This window comes from Triturus cristatus, chromosome 5_1 (genome assembly GCF_964204655.1).
Source record: "Triturus cristatus chromosome 5_1, aTriCri1.1, whole genome shotgun sequence".
Lineage (NCBI taxonomy): Eukaryota > Metazoa > Chordata > Amphibia > Caudata > Salamandridae > Triturus > Triturus cristatus.
Genome location: NC_140587.1, coordinates 1,020,261,655 through 1,020,282,826, shown reverse-complemented (window position 1 = coordinate 1,020,282,826; position 21,172 = coordinate 1,020,261,655). Strand labels below are relative to the sequence as shown.

Here is a 21,172-nt window from a genome sequence, read left to right as displayed (position 1 = left end):
CTTTCTGCATAGTGTGCCTTTACATTGGCACTACTACATAAAAAGCCAGCTTCATACAGCAGGCCCTCTTGACAAAAGGTCAACGACTCCAACCCGTTCTTTTTGTTGCAGTACCACATGTCTGTGATGTTGTTCGTTAACACCTGCAGTAGCTTTCCCTTGCTGAAGGGTAGAAAGGCTTTCAATGTCAGCCGGATTGCACATAGCTCCAGCAGGTTGATGTGGAGTCCAGATTCTGCGGGAGACCAGAGTTCTCTGATGTCCAACTCCCCCAGATGGCCATCTCATCCCAGGAATGACGCATTTGTCACTACTGTCTCAGCTCTGGTTGGGGAAGGCAGAGAGGTTTGCCGCTGACCCAACTGCAGTATATAAGCTAGTTGGGTGGGGGTCGCAATGACTCCAGAAAAATCAGGCAGGCGCCGAGTAGCTCAGGCTCCGAGGAACCAGGTCTCGAAGGCCAATGCTCCCTCATCACGGTGGCCGATGGACGAGGAGAATTCTAAGAGCGTTTTGACTTCTTACTTTTCTCTTTGTTCCTCCTACCTTAATGTCCCGAGGATTTAGAGTGGGGTGATGAGGACTTCAGGCTTCCCGAACTTTCTCGGGACCTCCCCCTCAACCAGGACCTCAATTTTCATGGAGTCGCATGCCGGGCCACAATGAGCTTCAGGGACCACCCGCTCAAAGCCTTCAGGTTCATGGCCCCATAATCAGGGCACGACTTTGTGTAGTGGTCATGCTCCAAGCCCCATAGACAGATGAGGTGCGAGTCCGTCACCGACATCTGTCAGTGACAGGCTCTGCAGGGATTAAAACCTATCTTCTTGGATGGCATATCCTCACAACACACGGAGGAACACCTCAAAAACTCTCGACAAAATAATGAAAAAATCCAGTCAAACAATGACTGTTAGCTCTTCTCTTGGACCAGTGGTGGCTGGCACGAAAAAAAAAAACTGCCGTCAGCGTGCCAAGGTGCCATCTGTATAGGTGTCGCGGACGTCATCTCCGATGCGGACGCCGCTGATGACGCATACGAAGCCAATCAACGCCACCTACTGGTGCCCAGAGGTACTGCTCACAAAAAATCTTCCTGATCTAGTCTGACACCTGCTGAAATTCTAAGGTAAGGAATCTGTGACTAGAAGTCTCTATCAGATCTGGCTTGTAAATTTTTTTAATGTGCCGAAAAAAGAGCAGGAGTGTTTGCACTTTATAAGGTATTGTGTCATTCATATTTTTCAACATCCTTCCCACTCGTATTTTTGTACTTGTCGAAACACCCGTGGCTCATTTAGCATCTTGTTTCGGCTTGGTTTGAGAACACATCTACAGATTTTGAAAGCTCAATAGGTGCCACTGTTTATTAGGAAGTGACATGGTACCCGTAGCAGTGTGGGAACTTGTTTAATTTCCTGACATGTTCACCTGTCTGCGTTTCCTGTCAGCCCGTACCTTTATAGATTTTTCACAGCAAGAGTTCTTGAAAAGAGTGTTTGTTAATTTATTGAGGATGTCTTCTTTCTGAAGAGTGCCAATGTTCTCATGAAGATTAAAGGAAATATTTGCTAAAGATGTTGAATTATACACTGGGTGATAAGAAGCGCTCCATACTCTTAGTGACATGAACAGTATATTATTTGGCTATCCTTATGCAAACTTCCCAGGAGTCATGTTGAAGGAATCACAGGCATTGAAAGATACCATTATATTTTTCAAGTTGCAGTGATACTAATAGAGGTGGCTATGATAAATGAAAATGATGGAGACAATTAGATTACAGTTGACTGTAACTATATAAATATTGACTAAATAGCAAAGATTACAGGGACATTTTAGTTGGGAAATAGAATTAAAAATAACTTTGAAAGCCACTTAAGAAAAAAGGTTACAGGGATGTTATAGTTAGGTTTAGATTTACACACATAAAACCAAAGAAAATCAGCAGTTATAGTTATAGTTCTCTCAAGAAACTGTAACTCGCGTCCTCAAGTAACTATAACTCGCGCCTCCGCCATGCACACTTTTCTCATCAATTATTTTACAGCAAATCTTGCTGTTATATTATCAATGATGTCATTGAAGATGTCATGACTGATGTAATAGGCGGAGGTAATTTGCTGTGCATTGTGAAGTAACAATTTCCTTCTGATGACTGCTCGCTTTTAAAGTCTGCTTGTTTATCATTCACTGCTATCCTTTTATTAACCCGTTTTCCTTTTTTGATATTAACCTTGTCAAAAGCCTTCTGGGCCTGTCAATTAAGACCTAGAGCCTCTATATGCTGACATTCCATATAGTTCCTTTCTTCAGAATCCAGTTGTTTTCTTGTTAAACCGACGTTTACTTTAACATAACGTAACATTCGGCTTCCAGTGATCTGCCACTTATAATGTTTCAGAGTTGCAGGAGGGGATCCATTGCATCCCTGCTAAGTTTCCTAGGCTCATGCATGATTAGCGGATCGTGGCAAGGTTTATATTCTGGGACTTGTAGTCTTGTTTATTCCATTTTAAAATCATGACGGCAGATACCGGAATTCAAAGGGAAAAACCTGAACTTGGGCACCTTATCACTCATGAACCTGGGAAACATGGCAGATGTGGCATAGTTTAGACTCAGTAGGTACACTGAGGTGTTAGTTTTTTGCTTTCCGGTATACAGTATGATCCAGAAATATTTGGATGCTCTGGTACAATAACGTGAAATGTGGTTCCGAAATCTCTCTAGATGAATTGTGTTGTGCACATTAAACTACTGTGGTTTTGTGGAGTGGGGTTCATATGATTTGGGTTCTTGGCTGCCATGGTAAGTTTTTTTTTTTTTAGGGGATATTCACTCTTAGATATATGTCAGATCGCAGTATGGGTTCCAGTGCACCGTTTTGCGCAACGTTGCATGGACTCCATCGAGTGACAAGGCATGTATCTAAGCATGCAGTTCAGCAACCGTTTCTAATTTGACTGATCACAGTGATTTTACTTAGAGCCCCTGCATTGTTTTCACTACAACATTTTATAATATTAGAAATTTGTAGCAAGAAGCACAAAGTAGAATACTAATCTGACACATGAATGTCTGGCTCATGTGACTCATCATTTTGTTCTCATTGTATTTGAATGCATTCCATGTTTAGGGTTTGGAGACCGTCTTGGGCTCCTATTAGGGTTACTGCAAGACTTTATGATATACTCATACTGTACTTTTGGGTGCATTTCTAAGAAGAGTAATATGCAGAAGACTATACTATGTATATTGTTAGCATGAGCAGGAAAATAAATATGCTTCATTTGCTGAAAGAAGGATCCAAACTGTTTTCTGTTTCCTATAGGATATACAGCTGCGACATGGACTAGCCAATTCAATATCTTCATACCTAATCAAACCTGTTCAAAGAATAACAAAGTATCAGCTTCTTTTGAAGGTAAGCTATTTGGAAGCCAACTAGGAGATTGAGAAAAGTGTTAGATATCTTGTGTATTAAGCAGTAGCTTGTTGACTTTCCATAGGAGCTACTTACATGCTGCGAAGAAGGTAAAGGAGAAATTAAAGATGGCCTGGAGGTGATGCTCAGTGTGCCAAAGCGAGCTAATGATGCCATGCATCTCAGTATGCTAGAAGGTACCTCACTTTGTTGATAATGTTTCAGTTTGGATCTGTCGCTTTCAAAAAGGGTCATAATTCACTGTCACTTTGTTGATAATGTTTCAGTTTGGATCTGTCTCTTTCAAAAAGGGTCATAATTCACTGTATCTTCAAATTGAAGGTATTCAGAAACCACACTACACATTTATTTTGTAAGTCCACACCATTCTTTGAAAAGCATGTGTTGTATTGTTAAAAATACAATTAAAATAATGTCATCATTGTAATTTTATTGTAAACATCATCTAATAAAATGCAGTCAAATGCATTCCAGAATTCTTTCTGTATATGGGAATTATGTGGTAGCATTAATTTGTTGTACAATATTATTGTGCACATAAATCTAATTAAATAAAATGAAAATGTGCATATGGTATTGCTGCACATATACCTCTCACACCAACTACTTAATGAGTCATAATATGTATTTCCAAGAAAGGAGAAATGTGTTCCCTGTATACTTCACCACGATGACCACCTAATCCAAAACATACTGTTGAACCCATATATAGAAAGCCCCATCGTTTATATGAATATGTTTACCTGGGGAATCCTCTGTGCAAGTGATTTTTTTTAAAACAGACTTTTACTAAGTTTCATGTAAATACACACACATCCCCCAATGACTGGGCGATAGCGAAGATCAGAAGGAAGTACCACCAACAGCCCATCAATCTCAGCCCAGACCCACATCCAATGTCCCATAAAGTATCCACATTACCCTGCTGCCCGCTGTACAGGTACCATCCAATGCAACAGAATGGAACAACATACCCCCCCCCCCTTCCCGCTCAAAAACTTCCCCAACAAAGCCCCTCCCCAGCCACCCTCCCAAGCATGTCGCCAGCCACTAAGTTATACAATAGAACAGATATGCCTCGCAGACCACCTCCCACGCTCCCCACCACACGGGATACAGCAATGAGTCGGACAAGTACATCAGGAAAAATCACCTATCCTGATCCCATGAGCCCAGGAGTCTTCCCCCGCTCAACACTCCCTCCTGCGGTGAAGAGTCGCTCAAGTATCCTCTGCGCAAGTGATTACACTAAGGAGAGTGCATAGGATGCTGACGAAACAGGGCCTTTAGTTCAGCTCTGCTTTATACAGAATTTGAAATGGCACTTCAGCCACTAGACAGTCAAACATATTCTAGCACTCTGTTCAAGAAAATGCAACATCTAGGTACAGCAGGTAATGCGCAGTGAACATGTGCCTTATAAACTTAACACAGTCATAGTAGAAGGAAGAGACAGAAACTTAAGAAAGTTAATGGGAGATATCCAAGACTAAAATTGATTCAAGCAAAACATTGGAAAAAACAAGGCATAACAAACTAAGTCAAAGACACCCCAAGAAAATCACAAGTAGGCAAGTCTTTGAGTGGGACAATGCAGCACAACTATCATTGCCCTGACAGCAGACTGCCAGGGAAGTGTGGAACTGCTAGACATGTGCCATCAGCTATAACCACAGCCCCAGACTTCTCAGAGCCTTATGGGACAATGCAAACAACAGCTTAGCGGAACAATTTTTCCATTGAATATATATATAGGTACATATATATCTTTATGTTTGTGTAAAATTACGCAGCCTAATGCATTTCATCAGGGAGATGGAACCAGGAGTCCTCAAACTTGTATGGCAGATTTCCTTTCCTCACGTTACTACTGCATCTTGTGACTGAGGTTGTGCGTTACATTCACCCCGTTTTCTCCTACTTATAATATCACTCTGAAGTTTTATTTGCTTTGTTTTGTGTTAAGGACAGTGATACTTGAGCTGTAGACTATAAATATATATTTTCTATTTTTCCAGGATTTGATGAGAATATCGAATCTCTGGGGGAGCTTATTCTTCAGGAATCTTTCCAGGTCTGGGATCCTAAAACTCTAATCCGAAAGGGCAGAGAGAGGCACCTTTTCCTTTTCGAGATGGCAATGATGTTGAGCAAAGAGGTGAAGGATTCCAGTGGAAAAAGCAAGTACATTTACAAGAGCAAACTCATAGTAAGTAGAAGAACACTGATCAGCATTCGATCTCTACTCAGTTCCACAGTGTTTATCAGTCACTCTGCATCTTGTTAATCATTAAGATGTTCAGAAAGCCTGTCACCTATGTCTTGTAATAAATTGTTCTATTTGTTCTGTAGTTTGGTTTGCGATGGCTTTTTCTGTTGATTATGTTTATATTGGTGGTCAAAACATTTTGATCAGAAGAAGACATAGGAAAATGGTGGACAGCAACAAAAAAGTTATGCTTGAGTTTCATCAAGCTTCTATGGACTGCATCACATCAACAAGACAAATTAGTTTAATGCTGTAATCGAGATTATTATTTAAACCATAATACCTCTTTATGCTTTTGTGAGAAAGTGGCTCTGTATATACTGTTCCGAAAATAGGTACAGTGTGTACAGAGTCCACAGTCCCCAGAGGTTTGGCAGATGTTAAAGTTAGATATAACCTTACTCTCTAAAGTGGTAGCTTGGTCGAGCAGTAAGGCAGTATCCGAGCACAGTGTAAAGCATTTGTTGTACACACTCAGTCAGCAAATGGTCTCACACACTCAAGAACTGAACTCTAGGCCAATAGTTTATATAAAAAAATATATGGTTGTTTTATTTTAGAACCAATAATAGGTATCAAAATATACTTTCTCAGAATGAGAGGCTTTAGTTAAATACCTTTGCAATATGCAATTGATTTTTGTAGGTAATAGTTACAGGTTGTTGCAATAGGCAACACAATTTTAAACACAATAATACATTGAGCTCAATGTGAGTTTTAAGTTATTTGCAATAGATTACTTTCAGGATTACTTTTCTAATTCCAGGACTGGATCCTAGATTCAGTCCTGGGACAGATCTTGGAAACAAGTGAGTAAATTCGTTTTAGTTACTGTTGTGATTTTTAGACAATATTTTGCTATTTTAAAAGTTGACACAGAAGAAATTTCATAGAAAAACAGTCAATGATTCCCTATGGGAGAAAATTCAAGTTACAGGTAAAGTATGTTCTCGTTACTTTTGTAATCCAGGGCTGGGCTCCTAGGCTCAGTACTGGGACCTCTATCTAAAACAGGTAAGCAATTACGTTTTCACAGTCGGTACGATTTTTAAAGAATATTTGTAGGTTGCAAAAATTGACAGAAGAAATTTCACAGAAAAACAGTCAATGATTTCCTATGGAAGAAAATTGGGTTAGTGTTAAGTACGGTTGTGAGTACTTTTCAGGGTCAGTGCTGGGCACCAAGATCCAGCACTGGGATCTCTCCTAATAGCAGGTGAGTATTTCCGTTTTCGTTACTCGGTTGATTTTAGGTGAATATTTTAAGATTTAGAAACTCCACACTTAGAAGAAATTTCAGAAGAAACCAGTCAATGTTACCCTATGGAAGGAAATTGGGTTATCGACTTTTGGGTAAGTACTCGACTGGCAGAGTTAAGGTTCTGGGCACAGACTCAGGGGTCTCCCAGGGTCAGGTTGGTACAGTTGTTGCACCCTCAGCGGCACTGGGGCGGCCGGGTGCAGAGTGAGTTAGGCCCAATGTTATCCTATGGGAGGCAGGGGGGCCTTGATTGGTGGCTGCTGACTAGCAGGCCAGGCGGCTGTGGGAGCTGGGCTCCTGGTCACTTGCTCAGGGCAAATGGGGAAGTAGGTAGGAATAGAAGTTACACTGCCAGGGCCACTCGGGCGGCTGGGTGCAGGGTGCTTTTGAGCCTTCGGGCGCTCAATGGATTTCAATGGGAAAGCTCCAGGACGAACAAAGGCTGCAAGCTTGGGGACGAAGATTCTTCAGGTGCCACCACCACTTCGAGAGGTAAGTGGGTAGTTGGAGGATAGGTAGGTACCCAGGAGTCGGGCACAGGGGGCCGCAGGGCGCCGGGTGCACGGGTGCCTTTTGGTGTCGGGAAATCTTACCCTCAGTTGATCGCGGTTGGTGGGGTCCCTGGTTCTGAGCCTGCAGGCGTCGTCAGGAGTGTCGAGGTGAGTCCTTGGGTGCCGGATTCGGGGTCACAGTCGCCGGGGGGACGTCCTCGGGGCCTTCGTCCACTCCGGCACAGGCCAGGCTTGGCGGGTGCAGAGTGTGCAGGGTTTGCGGGTCCGGGCTGGTGCCAGGGGTTAGAAACTTGCTTTGAGCAGAGCCACTGCTCATGGGAGTCCCAGATGCTCAGAGTCACAAGGTAGCCAGGTCCTCCGGGGTTTGTGAGGTTGCTGGCCACAAGTGGTGCAGGGATTTAGCAGGAGCAGGTTCGAGGGTCGACAGGCCGGCAGGTCTGGGGCCAAAGCTGTTGGTGTCTTCCTCTTCTTAGCAGCTGCACGGCAGGTCTTATTTCTTCTTGCTCTTCTTTGCTTTTTCGGAATCTGGAATCTCGAGAAGAAGTGTTCAGGGTGCCTCTAAATACTAGATTTAGGGGCGTTACAGGTAGATAAAGGGCACGGACCAATGGGTCCCTGCCCTGGGGTGGGTACACCCCCTATCCTGCCAATCTCCTGTGGAAGGGGGGCAGTAGCCTAGTCCTGATTGGGCAGGGCTTCCCATCTTCAAGATGGGGAGCACCCGGAGATGTGCTTCACCTCGCCCCACCCCCCACCTGAGGGGTGGGGTTGTCAGGCTGGCACATCCCCTGTCCTTACTTGGGGTTTCCGGTCAGTCTTCCCGCCAGAGTGGGGGTCAGAACTGGTGGGGGCCAGTTTGCTGGGTACAGCAAGTGGCCTGGAGAAGCTCACAGAGGCGGCATGCTTTTGAAGCTTCCCCCTGCCCATCCTGGGGAGGAGACCTAGCACCTCGCCCAGGATGTGCATTGTTGTAGGCCCAGGAGAGCGGGGGCTCTCCACCCAGGGGTCCAGCAACATGTCTGCTGTGTGGCTTCCTAGGCAGCCTCCCAGACCTGACGTGGATTGTAGGTTAGGTTTCAGGGGGCATTTCTAAGATGCCCTTTGTAGTGCTTTGTACATTAAATCTCACACTGGCATCAGTGCGGGTTTAATGTGCTGAGAAGTTTGATACCAAACTTCTCAGTCTTCAGTGTTGCCATTATGGTGCTGTGGAGTTCGTGTTTGACGAGCTCTCAGCACCATATACTCTTAAATGGCAGCACTGCACTTACAGTGCCCAGGAATGGACTTGGGTACTGTAGGGGCACAGGGCTCATGCTCCTGTGCCCACACCACTGGCATATGGCACCCAGCTAGAGGAGTGGCTGATGTATGCCAGGGCAGTGTAGGTTGTGGCCATGGCACACAGGAATGTGTGCCATGTCGACTCTTTGTTTTGCCTTGTACCCAGACACTCAGCAAGGGCAGTGTGGTTTTGTTAGGGTACAGGGCCTCTAAGGGTGGCACAATAAGTGATACAGACCTTAGAGGCCTTCCCTGGTCACAAGGCCCTGGGTACCTAGGGTACCATTTACCAGGGGCTGACATGTGGCCAGGGTTTGCCAATTTGGGATTTTAGGTTTTAGGGAAGGAACATAGGCCCTGGGCACCTGATTGGCAGGAGTCCAGGGCACACTCAGTCAAAGTACATTCAACAATTCAGCAAAAAGAGGGGGTATACCATGCAAGAAAGATGGCACTTTCTCGCTGCTTTGGTCTCTTGAAGGAGAAGTCCAAATCTGCAGTTAGATAGAATAAATGGTGTAAAAAAAATAAGTGGTGAAATGATCATTATTGTAGGTTGTTGGGGATGATCTGTGGTGAAAACATATCTGAACAAGTAAAATAAAGAAATAAAGAAAATAACCCGGTGCACATAGGAGGAATATAATAATGGGAGAGGGGAGGAGGAGGATGGGAACTTCTTCCTGCAAATTATGATGTTGTGTGAAAAATCAGTGGCAATATAAACATTAAAACCTTGATACAGGAAAGAGCCACCATTGTGTTTTACTACGGAGATCAGTTGTCAAGCTTGCTGGAGTGGCAGGAAGCAAGTAATGATAGGACGAGGCAAGGTTTTGCAGCAATCAGACTTAGTATGAGTCCGATGCGCATGGTAAAACTCAGTTGAAGGTGAGACGGCAGTGTCAGCCAAGTCAGGTAGAAATGTCCTCAGGAATCCCTCCACATTGGCCACCTCAGCACCCGCCCGGACCCTGAGGAAGCGAACATTATGGTGCCTGCTGCGGTCCTCCATATACACAAGTTTTTCCTTCACTAGCCAGAGTTCCTGACCCCAATCTGTGTGTTTTTTTCACTTTGTTTTTTGGTTCTTTTCTTTTATTAAATATTTAAAAAATGTAGAAAGGGTGAAAATGAAAAAAACGAACCTCAAAAGTGGAAGAAGGGGAAGGAATAAGAAGGGAAAATCCAGGGTAATCACAACATCAAGAGAAAGCTAGCAAAAGCTCCCCTGAGTGACTTAAGGTCGGTTGCTCTCGAGCTAGAATCATTCCAGACACATTTGATGGCCGATTTGATCACAGCAATCTTCCCAAGAATAGTGCAATGCCTCCTGGGATCTTACGAGAGCTCTCGTCTGGGAATGAGGAGCATGCTGGGCAAGTTCATAACACACACAGTGGTAGGTGGCACCTCTCCTCACCAATACTGTGGACTTGCGTGCAACCCCTTAGGGGATGTCATAGCTGGGCAACAACAGCCCTCCTCCAGAGCCCAGTGTGTAGGTTGGTGAGCAATGCAGCAAAGAAAGAAAGAAAGGGCCCTTGTGTTTTCCGGCGGGGGGGTCTGGCTGTCGGTGTAGTACATTGTGCCTCCCAAAAGGGTTGGGGGGTCTAATTGCACATCTCTACTCCCATGGCTCCTGCGTAGATGACGCGACAGCACCTGGTCTCATCGTCTTTCCCTCCAAACTGACAGTTTGGCCTTATGGTAGATGCCATCTGCCGGCATGCCTGTCTACCCCACTTCCTTGGGAGGGGTAAGGTTGAGAGTAAGTGCTCAGTGCACAGTGCTCAGTTCATATTTCAGGGCGCCCTGTCATCTCTTGCACCTGCAGTCCCAAGGGGACAAAGCTGCAGCAGACACGTCTTGCAGTGGAGATGCTTCCCCATTGGTGCAGCTACCGGCCTCAGCATCCTCAATGTGGCGAGAGAACGGCGAGGAACGGTGCAGCTGCAACCCTTGCGTCCGCCGAGGAGCACTCCAACGAGAATTCTAAACCATTCCTGGGTTCCTGGAACAGGGCCAAACTTCGCCGCTGACTATCTCCTGCTGTCACCTCATCTAGCTGAGGTCTTCTTGGGAGATGGCAGCCAAAGTCTGGAATCTGCAACTGGTTCCCCATGTACTTGGGGCCCAGTTACACCCCTGGAGACATGATTGAAGCCAAGAAAGGTGCCAGAAGTGGGAACTCTTCATGAGGCGCTGGTTTGCCTCGGAATAACACTATGATTAGTATTGTTTTGGCTCAAGAAAGCAATTTCTTTAAAAAACTCTTTTTACTGAGTTTTGACATCAAAAACACCACAACTATGGTAACAGCAAACAAAAGATTGACCTAAAACAAAACCTCTGTCAAAACTGGCTAGATCAGTCAGTGTACCAATATTTCCCTTCCCTGAGGCACATATCGGTGACAACCTGATTATGTAATCAATCGCGTAGTATGTCAGGTGCATACCCCAGTCGGATCAACCATTAAAATAAAGCAGTTTCTGACTGTTTGGATCCAGGAAGCTACATACCCATTTCTAATTTACAAGAAGACTTTTCCTCCATAATTGCAGGTGTATAATGATTCACGTATTTGTATAAATAACGTTCTCTGCAGATTGCCTCATGTGTTTTTGGGGTAAATCTTTTTATTGTTTTCAATATTAAAACATATAGGTACCACATATGCAGTCTGCAAGGGTTTTTTCATTATGCATATCCTGTCAGTGCGTACTTGTGCTATTTGAGAGGAAATCCTATTTGAGAAGGGAGACAATAGGTAAAAGCAAACAAAAACTAAAAGAACATCTTCATGTTATACTATCATAAATAAGTGCTTTTACATTCATTGATATGTTAAGAGTGTTGTATCGACATACAGAGGTGTGACCACTGCATTTGTCAATGGTTCTATGTTAATAATCCCAGTCCAATTTATAATCTGGATTCACAGAACTTTTTAAGTCCAAACTTTAGATTAATTTCATTTATGAACTTGAGGAAGTGAGTTCCTATATGATGCGCTCAGGCCCACATAGGGGTGGCTTATTGTAGGAAGCTAGCTCTGTAAATTCTATACCAAAGTAAGGTATAGTGCATACAGAGTCCAGGGAGTACCCAGAGGTATAGCAGAGGCTAAATTAAGTAAGTAGTAACAGCTCTCTTTGTGGCAGAGTGGATGAGCAGCTAGGCTTATCAAGAGGGTGTGTTAAGCATTTATTTTGATTTTCTCAATCAAGACTGATGCACACACTAAGAGACTGAATCCAGACTAATTAGGTAAGTATAAAAAAAGGTATACTTAAGTTTTATTTCTAGAACCAAGCAGAACTTGGTACAGGTAAGTAAAATATACTTGCAATTATAAACCTTCACACAGAAATGCAATTCAGGATGGATTTGCAATTATTACAGGTTGGTCGTGATTCAAAAAGCTGTTTACGTTACACAATAATTTATTTGAGAATACTGTTCAGTTACTTTTAGATTACTTTGGTTACTGGGGTGGTATACCTAGATACCACACCTAAGGATCTCACAATTCAAGGTAAGTAAGACTTTTCTTGGTTTGAGTTATAGTTACTGTTTCTTCAGGGTTCAGGGTATCACCTGAATACTAAATTTCGGGGCGTTAAAGGGGTGTGCAGGTCGGGATCAATGGGTGCCTTCCTTGGGTTGGGTACGTACCCTATTATGCCACCCTCCAGTGGGAGGGGACATCATCCTCTCCCCAATTGGCTGAGTCCCCTCATCTTCAAGATGGAGGGGACTGAGATGTGTGCTTCACCTCGCCTCCCCCACCTGAGGGGTGGGGTTAGCAAAGGTGGGCACACCTCTCTTCCTGGCTTGGATTTCCTGTCGATTCTGCTGCCCAAAATGGGGGCCAGAACTGGTGGAAGCCAGTTGCAGGGGGCAGCAAAATGTAGGGACAGCTTTCAAAGGTGGCAGCCCTTTGAAGCTTCCACTTCATGGACCCAGCCCAACCTAGGGGAGGAGGCATGACACCTCTGTCCAGTATGGCCTTTGTTTCTGGACCTGGAGAGCGGAGGCTCTCTACCCAGGAGTTCAGTAACCTGTCTGATGATGGCAAATTGCGTGCAGTCATTCAAAAACCACACCAGGGCTGGTCGATTTTCAGGGGCATCTCTACAATGCCTTCAGAGTGCATTTTACATTAAATTCCACACTGGCATCAGTGTGGGTTTAATGTGCTGAGAAGTTTGCTACCAAACTTCCCAGTTTTTGTAAAGCCAATATGGAGCTGTGGAGTTCGTAATAACCAACTCTCAGACCATATACTCTGTATGGCTATACTACACTTACAATGTCTAATAATGGACTTCAACACTGTAGAGGTACAGGGCTCATGCCACTGTACCTTCACTTGAGGACTAGTGCTCCTTGCTAGAGGGGTGGCTTGCCTAGCCCTCAGGCAGTGGGTATTGCCCACAGGGATGTGTGCCATGTCGACTCTTCACTTTTCTCTGCATCAAAACACGAGGCCTGCAATGGCATTGTGTTGGTGTTAAGGTACAGGGCCTCTGAGGTTGGCACAGTAGGTGCTGCACCCTTAGAAGTCTTCCCTGGTTACGGTGCCCTTAGTACCTATGGTACATTTTTCAAGGGGCTTTTCTGGGACCAGGGGTGCGGCAACTGTGGTTACAAAGGTACAGTCTTGGGAAAGAACTTAGGCCCTGGGAATCGGATTGGCAGGGACCCAGGGCACATCAAGTCAGGTTGCATCAGATGTCAGGCAAAAAGTAAGGGGGTCACCATGCAAAAAGGGGTATTTTCCTACACTTATTAATTAAAAAGAAGCTTTTCGCCAGTTAAAAGGTTTATTTTGACAGGTCAGAAGATATGTTTTCTTTCTATTGTATTGCCACTGTAGTGGATGGCACAATTGGTGCTTCAGTCCACAAGTGGAATTTATTTTCCAGGCCCTAGGTGCATGTAGTGCCATATGCTAGAGACTTATAGGTGAGTTAAATGTGACAATTATGAGTATATACAACTACTACTAGTCTTAAAAAAGTCAAAAATAAAGAGACTACGAATCACCAGCTACTATCAGGGGATTGTTAGATAAAGAATGAGAGAACCCTTCTGAGTGGTTGGAATCCCATCAAACACAGGAACTTGATCAGACTTACCATCTGGGTTTCCATCCTTCCATCCACATGCCCTCTTGATCATAGAGGGATCAATCAGTGGAATTCGTCAGGAAGGGGGTCTAGAAATGAGACCTAGGAAAAATTGCAGATGTATATGGACTCCAAAAAGTCCTATCTAGTAGTGTAAAGTGGGAAAAAGTGCAGTGCAATGTGAGTGAGTGAATATAAAACAGGATGTATAGCAGAACATAGTATTTTTATTGTGGTGTCTGATATACTCCTAGATTAAAAACAGTGCATCGAGGCTGTTTCATAAATCACTGCCTGTTTATGTGGTCGACATGTTTCAGCTCTGGGGACATTTAGTCCCTAGCTTTCATCAGGACCTGTTTATACATTTGCAACTGCATATATATTGTGCATAAAAGGTGCAGCTAATCTAAAAAAGCTAATTATTTGAAAAGTTTAAAGAGAATTGAAATCAATACAACCTCACATTCCAAATGTATATCCTCCGTATCTCCAGGAAATTATTGCACCTAGAAGAGAATTGTGAGTCGTAATTCACTCATCACAGAACAACACAATCAATGTCTTGCTCACCCGTGAGATACGAGGAATCGGCCTCACCTCGCCTGGAATCAACTCCGGTATCAGAGGCCCTGCTCTAAAAAAAAGTGGAAACAAACGGGGAAAAGGAAATTGTTGTAATCCATATGAAAGAATCTTTCCCACTGCTTATAGAGACCACCTTTAGTCAACCATTTTGTCAACAAATACAAAAAAGTGGAGCAAAAAATCTCACAACTACAATGTGTAGTATTATTTGTGCACAAAAAAGGTCCAATATAGACAGAGTCAACTCTTGTAAAAGGAAAGAAAAAAGTTTATAGTAGAATTCTTAAATGGAGACAAGAAACAGTACTAGTGTGGACCTACCGTAGTTTAAATCACCAATCTACCGAGTTAAAATCACTCCTAAAGCGCAGCTACATAGCAAACCTGCGTGTAAATATGTCTCTATTTGCCATTTTGTAATAAGACCTCCCATGCGGTTGAGAACACACTGATATCTTGCTGCAAATCAAGTGTGGCACACTCGAGGGGTCTAAATAGGTACAAAGGTTGTTATGGGAATTGCCAAAACAATCATATAGCACGCTTGGAACCATCTATAGAAAAACCTTCACTAGAACGACTAACCTTTGTCAGCACATTTGACAAATGGCATACAGAAATACGTCCGCAAACATTGGCGGATTCTTAACATCAGCAATGAAAAGATTCCTCTCCCTCTTTTTTCCTTAAAAAGGAGTACCAACCTACGAGACAGAGTGGTTCACACTCGACCACAGGGCATGTTTCCTAGATCCGTAGGCACATTATGGAATCTACCTGCCGTCCAGGGCCACCACCCTTGTGGGACATGTACCATTTGCCCTCAAATGTGTCATTCAAAAACAATTGACATAGGCACTAACAGGCCTTGGATACAGACTCACTTTACCAATTGTAATAGTGATAACCTGATCTATTTAATCACCTGCCCTTGCCCTAGACAATATGTAGGGATGACGACAAGGAAAGTCAGGTTACGTATGCTTGAGCATAAGAGTACCTTTAGGTGTAAGAAAACTAACACCATTTTGACGAAACATTTCCTTGAGTACTAGCACAAGGCAGAGGACTTCTCTTGGAAAGTCTTAGAAAAACCGAATATACCTTCACATGTGAGTGATACAACAAAGTTTCTTTTTTATAAGGAACAAAGGTGGGTCTTTAAATTACACAGTGATATTTATGGATTGAATGAAGCCATACCTTGCACCGCTGTGCGTAGATAACTAGCCGGTGGCATATATTTAAAAACATTAGAGAAGAAGCACATTATGTTCATTCTTGCCTCCGTATAACATCTATCAATGGTATGGCGTTATTCAGCCCCTGAGCATTAACATCTGGGTGGGCTATTGTCTGTAGATGTACATGATCATATACATGTTTTGAGTGAACAAAAATTGTGAGTGTTTTCTTCGAATTGCCATTCTATCGAAGAATTTATCAAATTCCTTTAATGATAATGATACATGGCTAGATGCATTACTTTAAGATTTGTCCCGTTTTTGATTCAGTAGACTGTAAGATAAGAACTATCACTTCCTATCGTTCTTACGTCATTTTGTAGTCCTACGCGTAACTTGTGGAGCGTGTTTGGAGCATTTATGGGGACATGTTGTGCTGTCCTCGTAATTCTTGAATGTGACACTTGGGCAAGAATTGATGTAGTCATTAGCAATGCTGCACAGATTCGTACATATATTGGCGCTCTTTGTATGCGTGACACACTATGTGTTATAGACGGCGTAGATCTGTGATATATTCGGAGTTCACAGATGTTCGTACGCCAGAAACAACGTGAATTGCTGTCCGCGTACTATGATCTTCTATTTGGACGCCATCTTAGAGTGTCATAAAGTTAGTTTGTTGGATTTGCTGCAGCCTTAATAATAGAGCTAATCTTCCCGAATAAGTAAATACTTTTTCGTGATCAACAACCATACTTTACAACCTTTTTCCACACTTTCGTAGACGTCTTGATATACAGCATGCTATTTTGTAGGTTTATTCGACGTCATTTTGTAGTCCATGATGACGCTTGACAAACGCGCCGTTGATACGCTCGATAGCCTTCAGCTGGCAGCGTATTTCAGTTATAAAAGAACTTCTGTTCGCGTTTGCCTCCACCTCCACCCACAGCTCAGGCACTGCGTGGGGTACCGACGGAGAGGTAAGAAACGGAAGATTCTGTGATGTATTTAGGAGTTACCCTTGCTTTTTGCGTGCTATATGATTGTTCTGGCAATTCCCCTAATGACCTTTGTACCTATTTAGACCCGTCGAGTGTGCCACACTTGATTTGCAGCAAGATATCAGTGTGTTCTCAACCGCATGGGAGGTCTTATTACAAAATGGCAAATATAGACATATTTACACGCATGTTTGCTATGTAGCTGCGCTTTAGGAGTGATTTTAACTCGGTGGATTGGTGATTTAAACTACGATAGGTCCACACTAGTACTGTTTCTTGTCTCCATTTAAGAATTCTACTATAAACTTTTTTTTTTCCTTTTTCAAGAGTTGACTCTGTCTATATTGGACCTTTTTTGTGCTTAGATAATACTACACATTGTAGTTGTGAGATTTTTTGCTCCACTTTTTTGTATTTGTTGACAAAATGGTTGACTAAAGGTGGTCTCTATATGCAGTGGGAAAGATTCTTTCATATGGATTACAACAATTTCCTTTTCCCCGTTTGTTTCCACTTTTTTTAGAGCGGGCCTCTGATACCCGAGTTGTTTCCAGGCGAGGTGAGGCCGATTCCTCGTATCTCACGGGTGAGCAAGACATTGATTGTGTTGTTCTATGATAACATTAGTTTGTCGGAAGATGTAAGAGTTCTACACTGCAAATACGTTCAACTAGTTGTTTAATTTAGTCCAAATGAGCGAATTACGACTCACAATTCTCTTCTAGGTGCAATAATTTCCTGGAGATACGGAGGATATACATTTGGAATGTGAGGTTGTATTGATTTCAATTCTCTTTAAACTTATCAAATAATTTGCTTTTTTAGATTAGCTGCACCTTTTATGCACAATATATATACAGTTGCAAATGTATAAACAGGTCCTTATGAAAGCTAGGGACTAAATGTCCCCTGAGCTGAAACATGTCGACCACATAAACAGGCAGTGATTTATGAAACTGCCTCGATGCACTGTTTTTAATGTAGGAGTATATCAGACACCACAATAAAAATACTTTGTTCTGCTATACATCCTGACTCACTCACATTGTACTGCACTTTTTCCCACTTTACACTACTAGATAGGACTTTTCGGAGTCCATATACATCTGCAATTTTTCCTAGGTCTCATTTCTAGACCCCTTTCCTGACGAATTCCACTGATTGATCCCTCTATGATCAAGAGGGCATGTGGATGGAAGGATGGAAACCCAGATAATAAGTCTGATCAAGTTCCTGTGTTTGATGGGATTCTAACCATTCAGAAGGGTTCTCTTTCTTTATCTAACAATCCTCTGATAGTAGCTGGTGATTCGTAGTCTCTTTATTTTTGACTTTTTTAAGACTAGTAGTAGTTGTATAGACCTTTGGGTTTTTTGGTTTAATACAATTGTCGAGCTTGGGGACTGAACCCTCATAAGGTCTTTAATTCCCTTAGACCCTACACTTGAGTGTTAGTGATTTATTTTATTTTTTTACAATTATGAGTATGCCAATTCAAGCAGGTATAAATGTGGAGCACAGTCACTTTCCTACTGGCCTGCAATGACATAGGGTCTAGCAAAAAGCGAAAAATCAAGGTGACCATGCAGAAAAGGTGGATTTCCTCCCTGGGAAAGTTGTCATCAGAATTATTTTTGCTATTTTCTTGCTGTTTCTTTTTTTAGCACATAAGACCAACTTATTTTACATAGCGATAGAAAAGCCTACTCTTCTCATTGCTTTGACCTTCTTAATCTGCCCTCTGTCAAATATATCTATAATGAATTGGCAGTATCCCTCCTTCGCTCCACCTTGAAGTGCTGGGGTGATTGCTCAGCTAAATTTGGGTTGAATGATTGGGTGCATGTGGGGGTACGGGAATGTTCCTCTAAGGGACCGTGATGTTGGTAACTTTACCTGCATCCTTTTGGGGGTGTTTGCTTTTCTAATTGCAAAAGTATGCCCTATCGTGCTCCTCAGACCTCTCCTTAGTCAATATGAGCCCAGAAGCTTTATTTTTCACTTCGTGAATATTTATAAAATAACCTTAGTTGTAAGGCATTGCAGTATGGAGTCCCATGAACAAATGCCTAATCCCCTCTGAATATAATGCTAAAAAGATTCTTCAGGGCTTTGGTAATCGTGCCCCTATCTACATCAAAAGTGCATTATTGCTTTTTGTAGGTTCTCTTGCGACCTTTTGGCTGTCTACAGCTGTTTCTTGAAAAATGCATGAGGGTTTAAGAAGCCAGTTATGACTGTGAAGTGATTTTGATCCCTGCTGGCCTGGAGCATCATCTGAAAAAACTGGTGTTTGTCGTATGTGTAGCTTTGAATACACTTGCTGTGCATGTCATTTAGTTCTGCCCTCTCCTGTTCAGCTGTGACATTAACTCTTGCTCCCCTATTAAGAAAGTCATACGGTTACACTGAAAGAACTTGGGCTCGCTATCTTACTCTTCCCTCCTGTTGAAATGTGCTACGGTTGTGACTGATTTTGTCCTTTTCCAGGCCTCCCTGTTCTAATGTCGTTTTTATTGTTTTTATTGCTTGTACCCTTGTAACTATACAACTACCTTTCTGTGAAGTGCTCTGATACCCCCTGTGGTCTTGTCCAATCTATACAAAACTCTTTAAATAAAATAAATTAAATAAAAAGATACTCTTGCCATCTAGTGTTGGGCTTGGACATGTGCTACTTGTTTTTGTTCGAAAAAGTATTTTCGAGTTACAAGGTGTGATGACTCAACCTTCTGTAGGTAATGTGCATGGGCATCAGCTTCATAGTTACATTGTTTTTCACCGCCGTCGGGTTTGAGATTTGTATACTAGGGCTCCGGCTTGATGCTCTTCCCAGGCCTTTGGCACAGTCCTTCGTCAGTCCAAACAATCCCACTTTTTGTTGGTCTAATGTTTGATGTTACTTTGCTGTTTGTTATCAATGAATGCTCAGCATCAGAACCTCTCCTCCCTTGACTCCGGTCACCTTCGGGATTCGATAAAGTCCATGTGATGGAAAGAACTCCTTTTCGGTTCTGCCCATCTAGCCAAGTATCCCAAGAAAGACCTTTACAAAGTTTTAAGCTGTGCCAGTCCCCTGACCACTAAAGGAATCCTGTCAGGCGTGTCTTCCATAACAAGAAGACCCTTTGGAACCAAAGGGCATGTCACATTGCCTTGGCTTCAATGTTGCAGCGCCAGAGAGAGGAGGGCACTCCAGACATCTTCAGCGAAAGCAAGGAGGAAGCTCTGCAGCAGCTGGGCACGTTTGACACAGAGATCAAGGAGCTGTTCTCATCATAGGAGTCTGCCTTTGAGTCTGATGCAAAAGCTGAAGGGCTCCCACCGGCCCAACTCTCCTTGCCAAGGACCGAAGTACCATTACCACCTGTTCTTCTGAGGCACCAGCCTCGCACTATTTATTTATTTAATTTATTTAAAACATTTGTAGAGCGCAACTGTCACCTGGCAGGTATCCTGGCGCTGAAACTCACTCCTTAAGAAGGAAAGAGACGGGAGGCTTAACTAGGGAGTTAGCAGCGAACGGGATTGGGGAAGAGCCAGGTTTTGATTCGCTTTCTGAAAGGTAGGAGTTTAGGAATTTGGCGAATGTCGACCGGCAAACTATTCCAAAGTTTGGCTGCAGCCACTTTGAAGGATCTTCCCCCGGTCCTTACCTTGTTAAATCTTGGTACCAACACAAGGCAGGCTGAGGTGGATCGGAGAGTTCTGGTGGGGGTGTACCAGGAAAACAATTTTTGTAGTGACCTGGGGCCCGTTCCATGTAGTGCCTTGAAGACAAGGCAGAGTGCTTTAAAAGCAATTCGCTGCTTCAAAGGGAGCCAATGTAATTCGGCTAAGGCTGCTGTGGCTGAGGATCTTCTGGTCCAACCAAGGGCCAGTTTGGCTGCAGCCGACTGGACTCTTTGGAGTCTGTCCAGTAGAACAGCTGGGGACTCGAGCAAAAGAGCGTTACAATAGTCAAGGCGACTAAGGATAGTGCACCTGACTATTAGTGCTCGGGCCTGGGCGGGGAGTAGTGTATGATTTTCCGTAAAGAACGCAGTAGGGCCGAGCAAGTAAAGACTGTTTTGGTTACCTGCGTTTCCATGCTGAGGTTGTTGTTTAACATAACACCCAGATTGCGGACACTAGTGACCGGCTGTGGTTTATCTGGGTTTTCCGGGGGCCAGAATTCTGCAGGAAATAGACGAGGAATCCGGCTCCCAGAACAGAACAGGACCTCGGTCTTGGAAGAATTGAATTGCAGGGAATTCATGTGCAGCCAGCCGGCTGTGTCTCTTAAGCAGTCATGGAACGAATCCATGGGAATTGAATCCTCCCCCTCCCAGGAGAGGATGAGCTGGGTGTCGTCCGCGTAGTTTACCGTTTTCAATCTGTGGGATTTGATTAACGTGATCAGTGGTTTATATAAACGTTAAAAAGGATCGGGCTAATGGACGAGCCCTGGGGTACACCGTGAGGTACTGGGGAAAAAGCGG

The 21,172-nt window shown here is 43.4% G+C and overlaps 1 protein-coding gene across 2 annotated transcripts in view; it reads left to right on the top strand.

Annotated features, from left to right (window-relative positions):
- Positions 1 to 21,172, top strand: part of TRIO (trio Rho guanine nucleotide exchange factor) — a 4,621,980-nt gene that overhangs the window by 2,558,038 nt on the left and 2,042,770 nt on the right. For both annotated transcript variants that reach the window (XM_085606120.1, XM_085606121.1), the window contains exons 28-30: positions 3,335 to 3,427; positions 3,513 to 3,624; positions 5,467 to 5,657. In XM_085606120.1, coding sequence (XP_085462246.1) covers positions 3,335 to 3,427; positions 3,513 to 3,624; positions 5,467 to 5,657 — 396 coding nt within the window. The remainder of the gene's footprint in view (positions 1 to 3,334; positions 3,428 to 3,512; positions 3,625 to 5,466; positions 5,658 to 21,172) is intronic.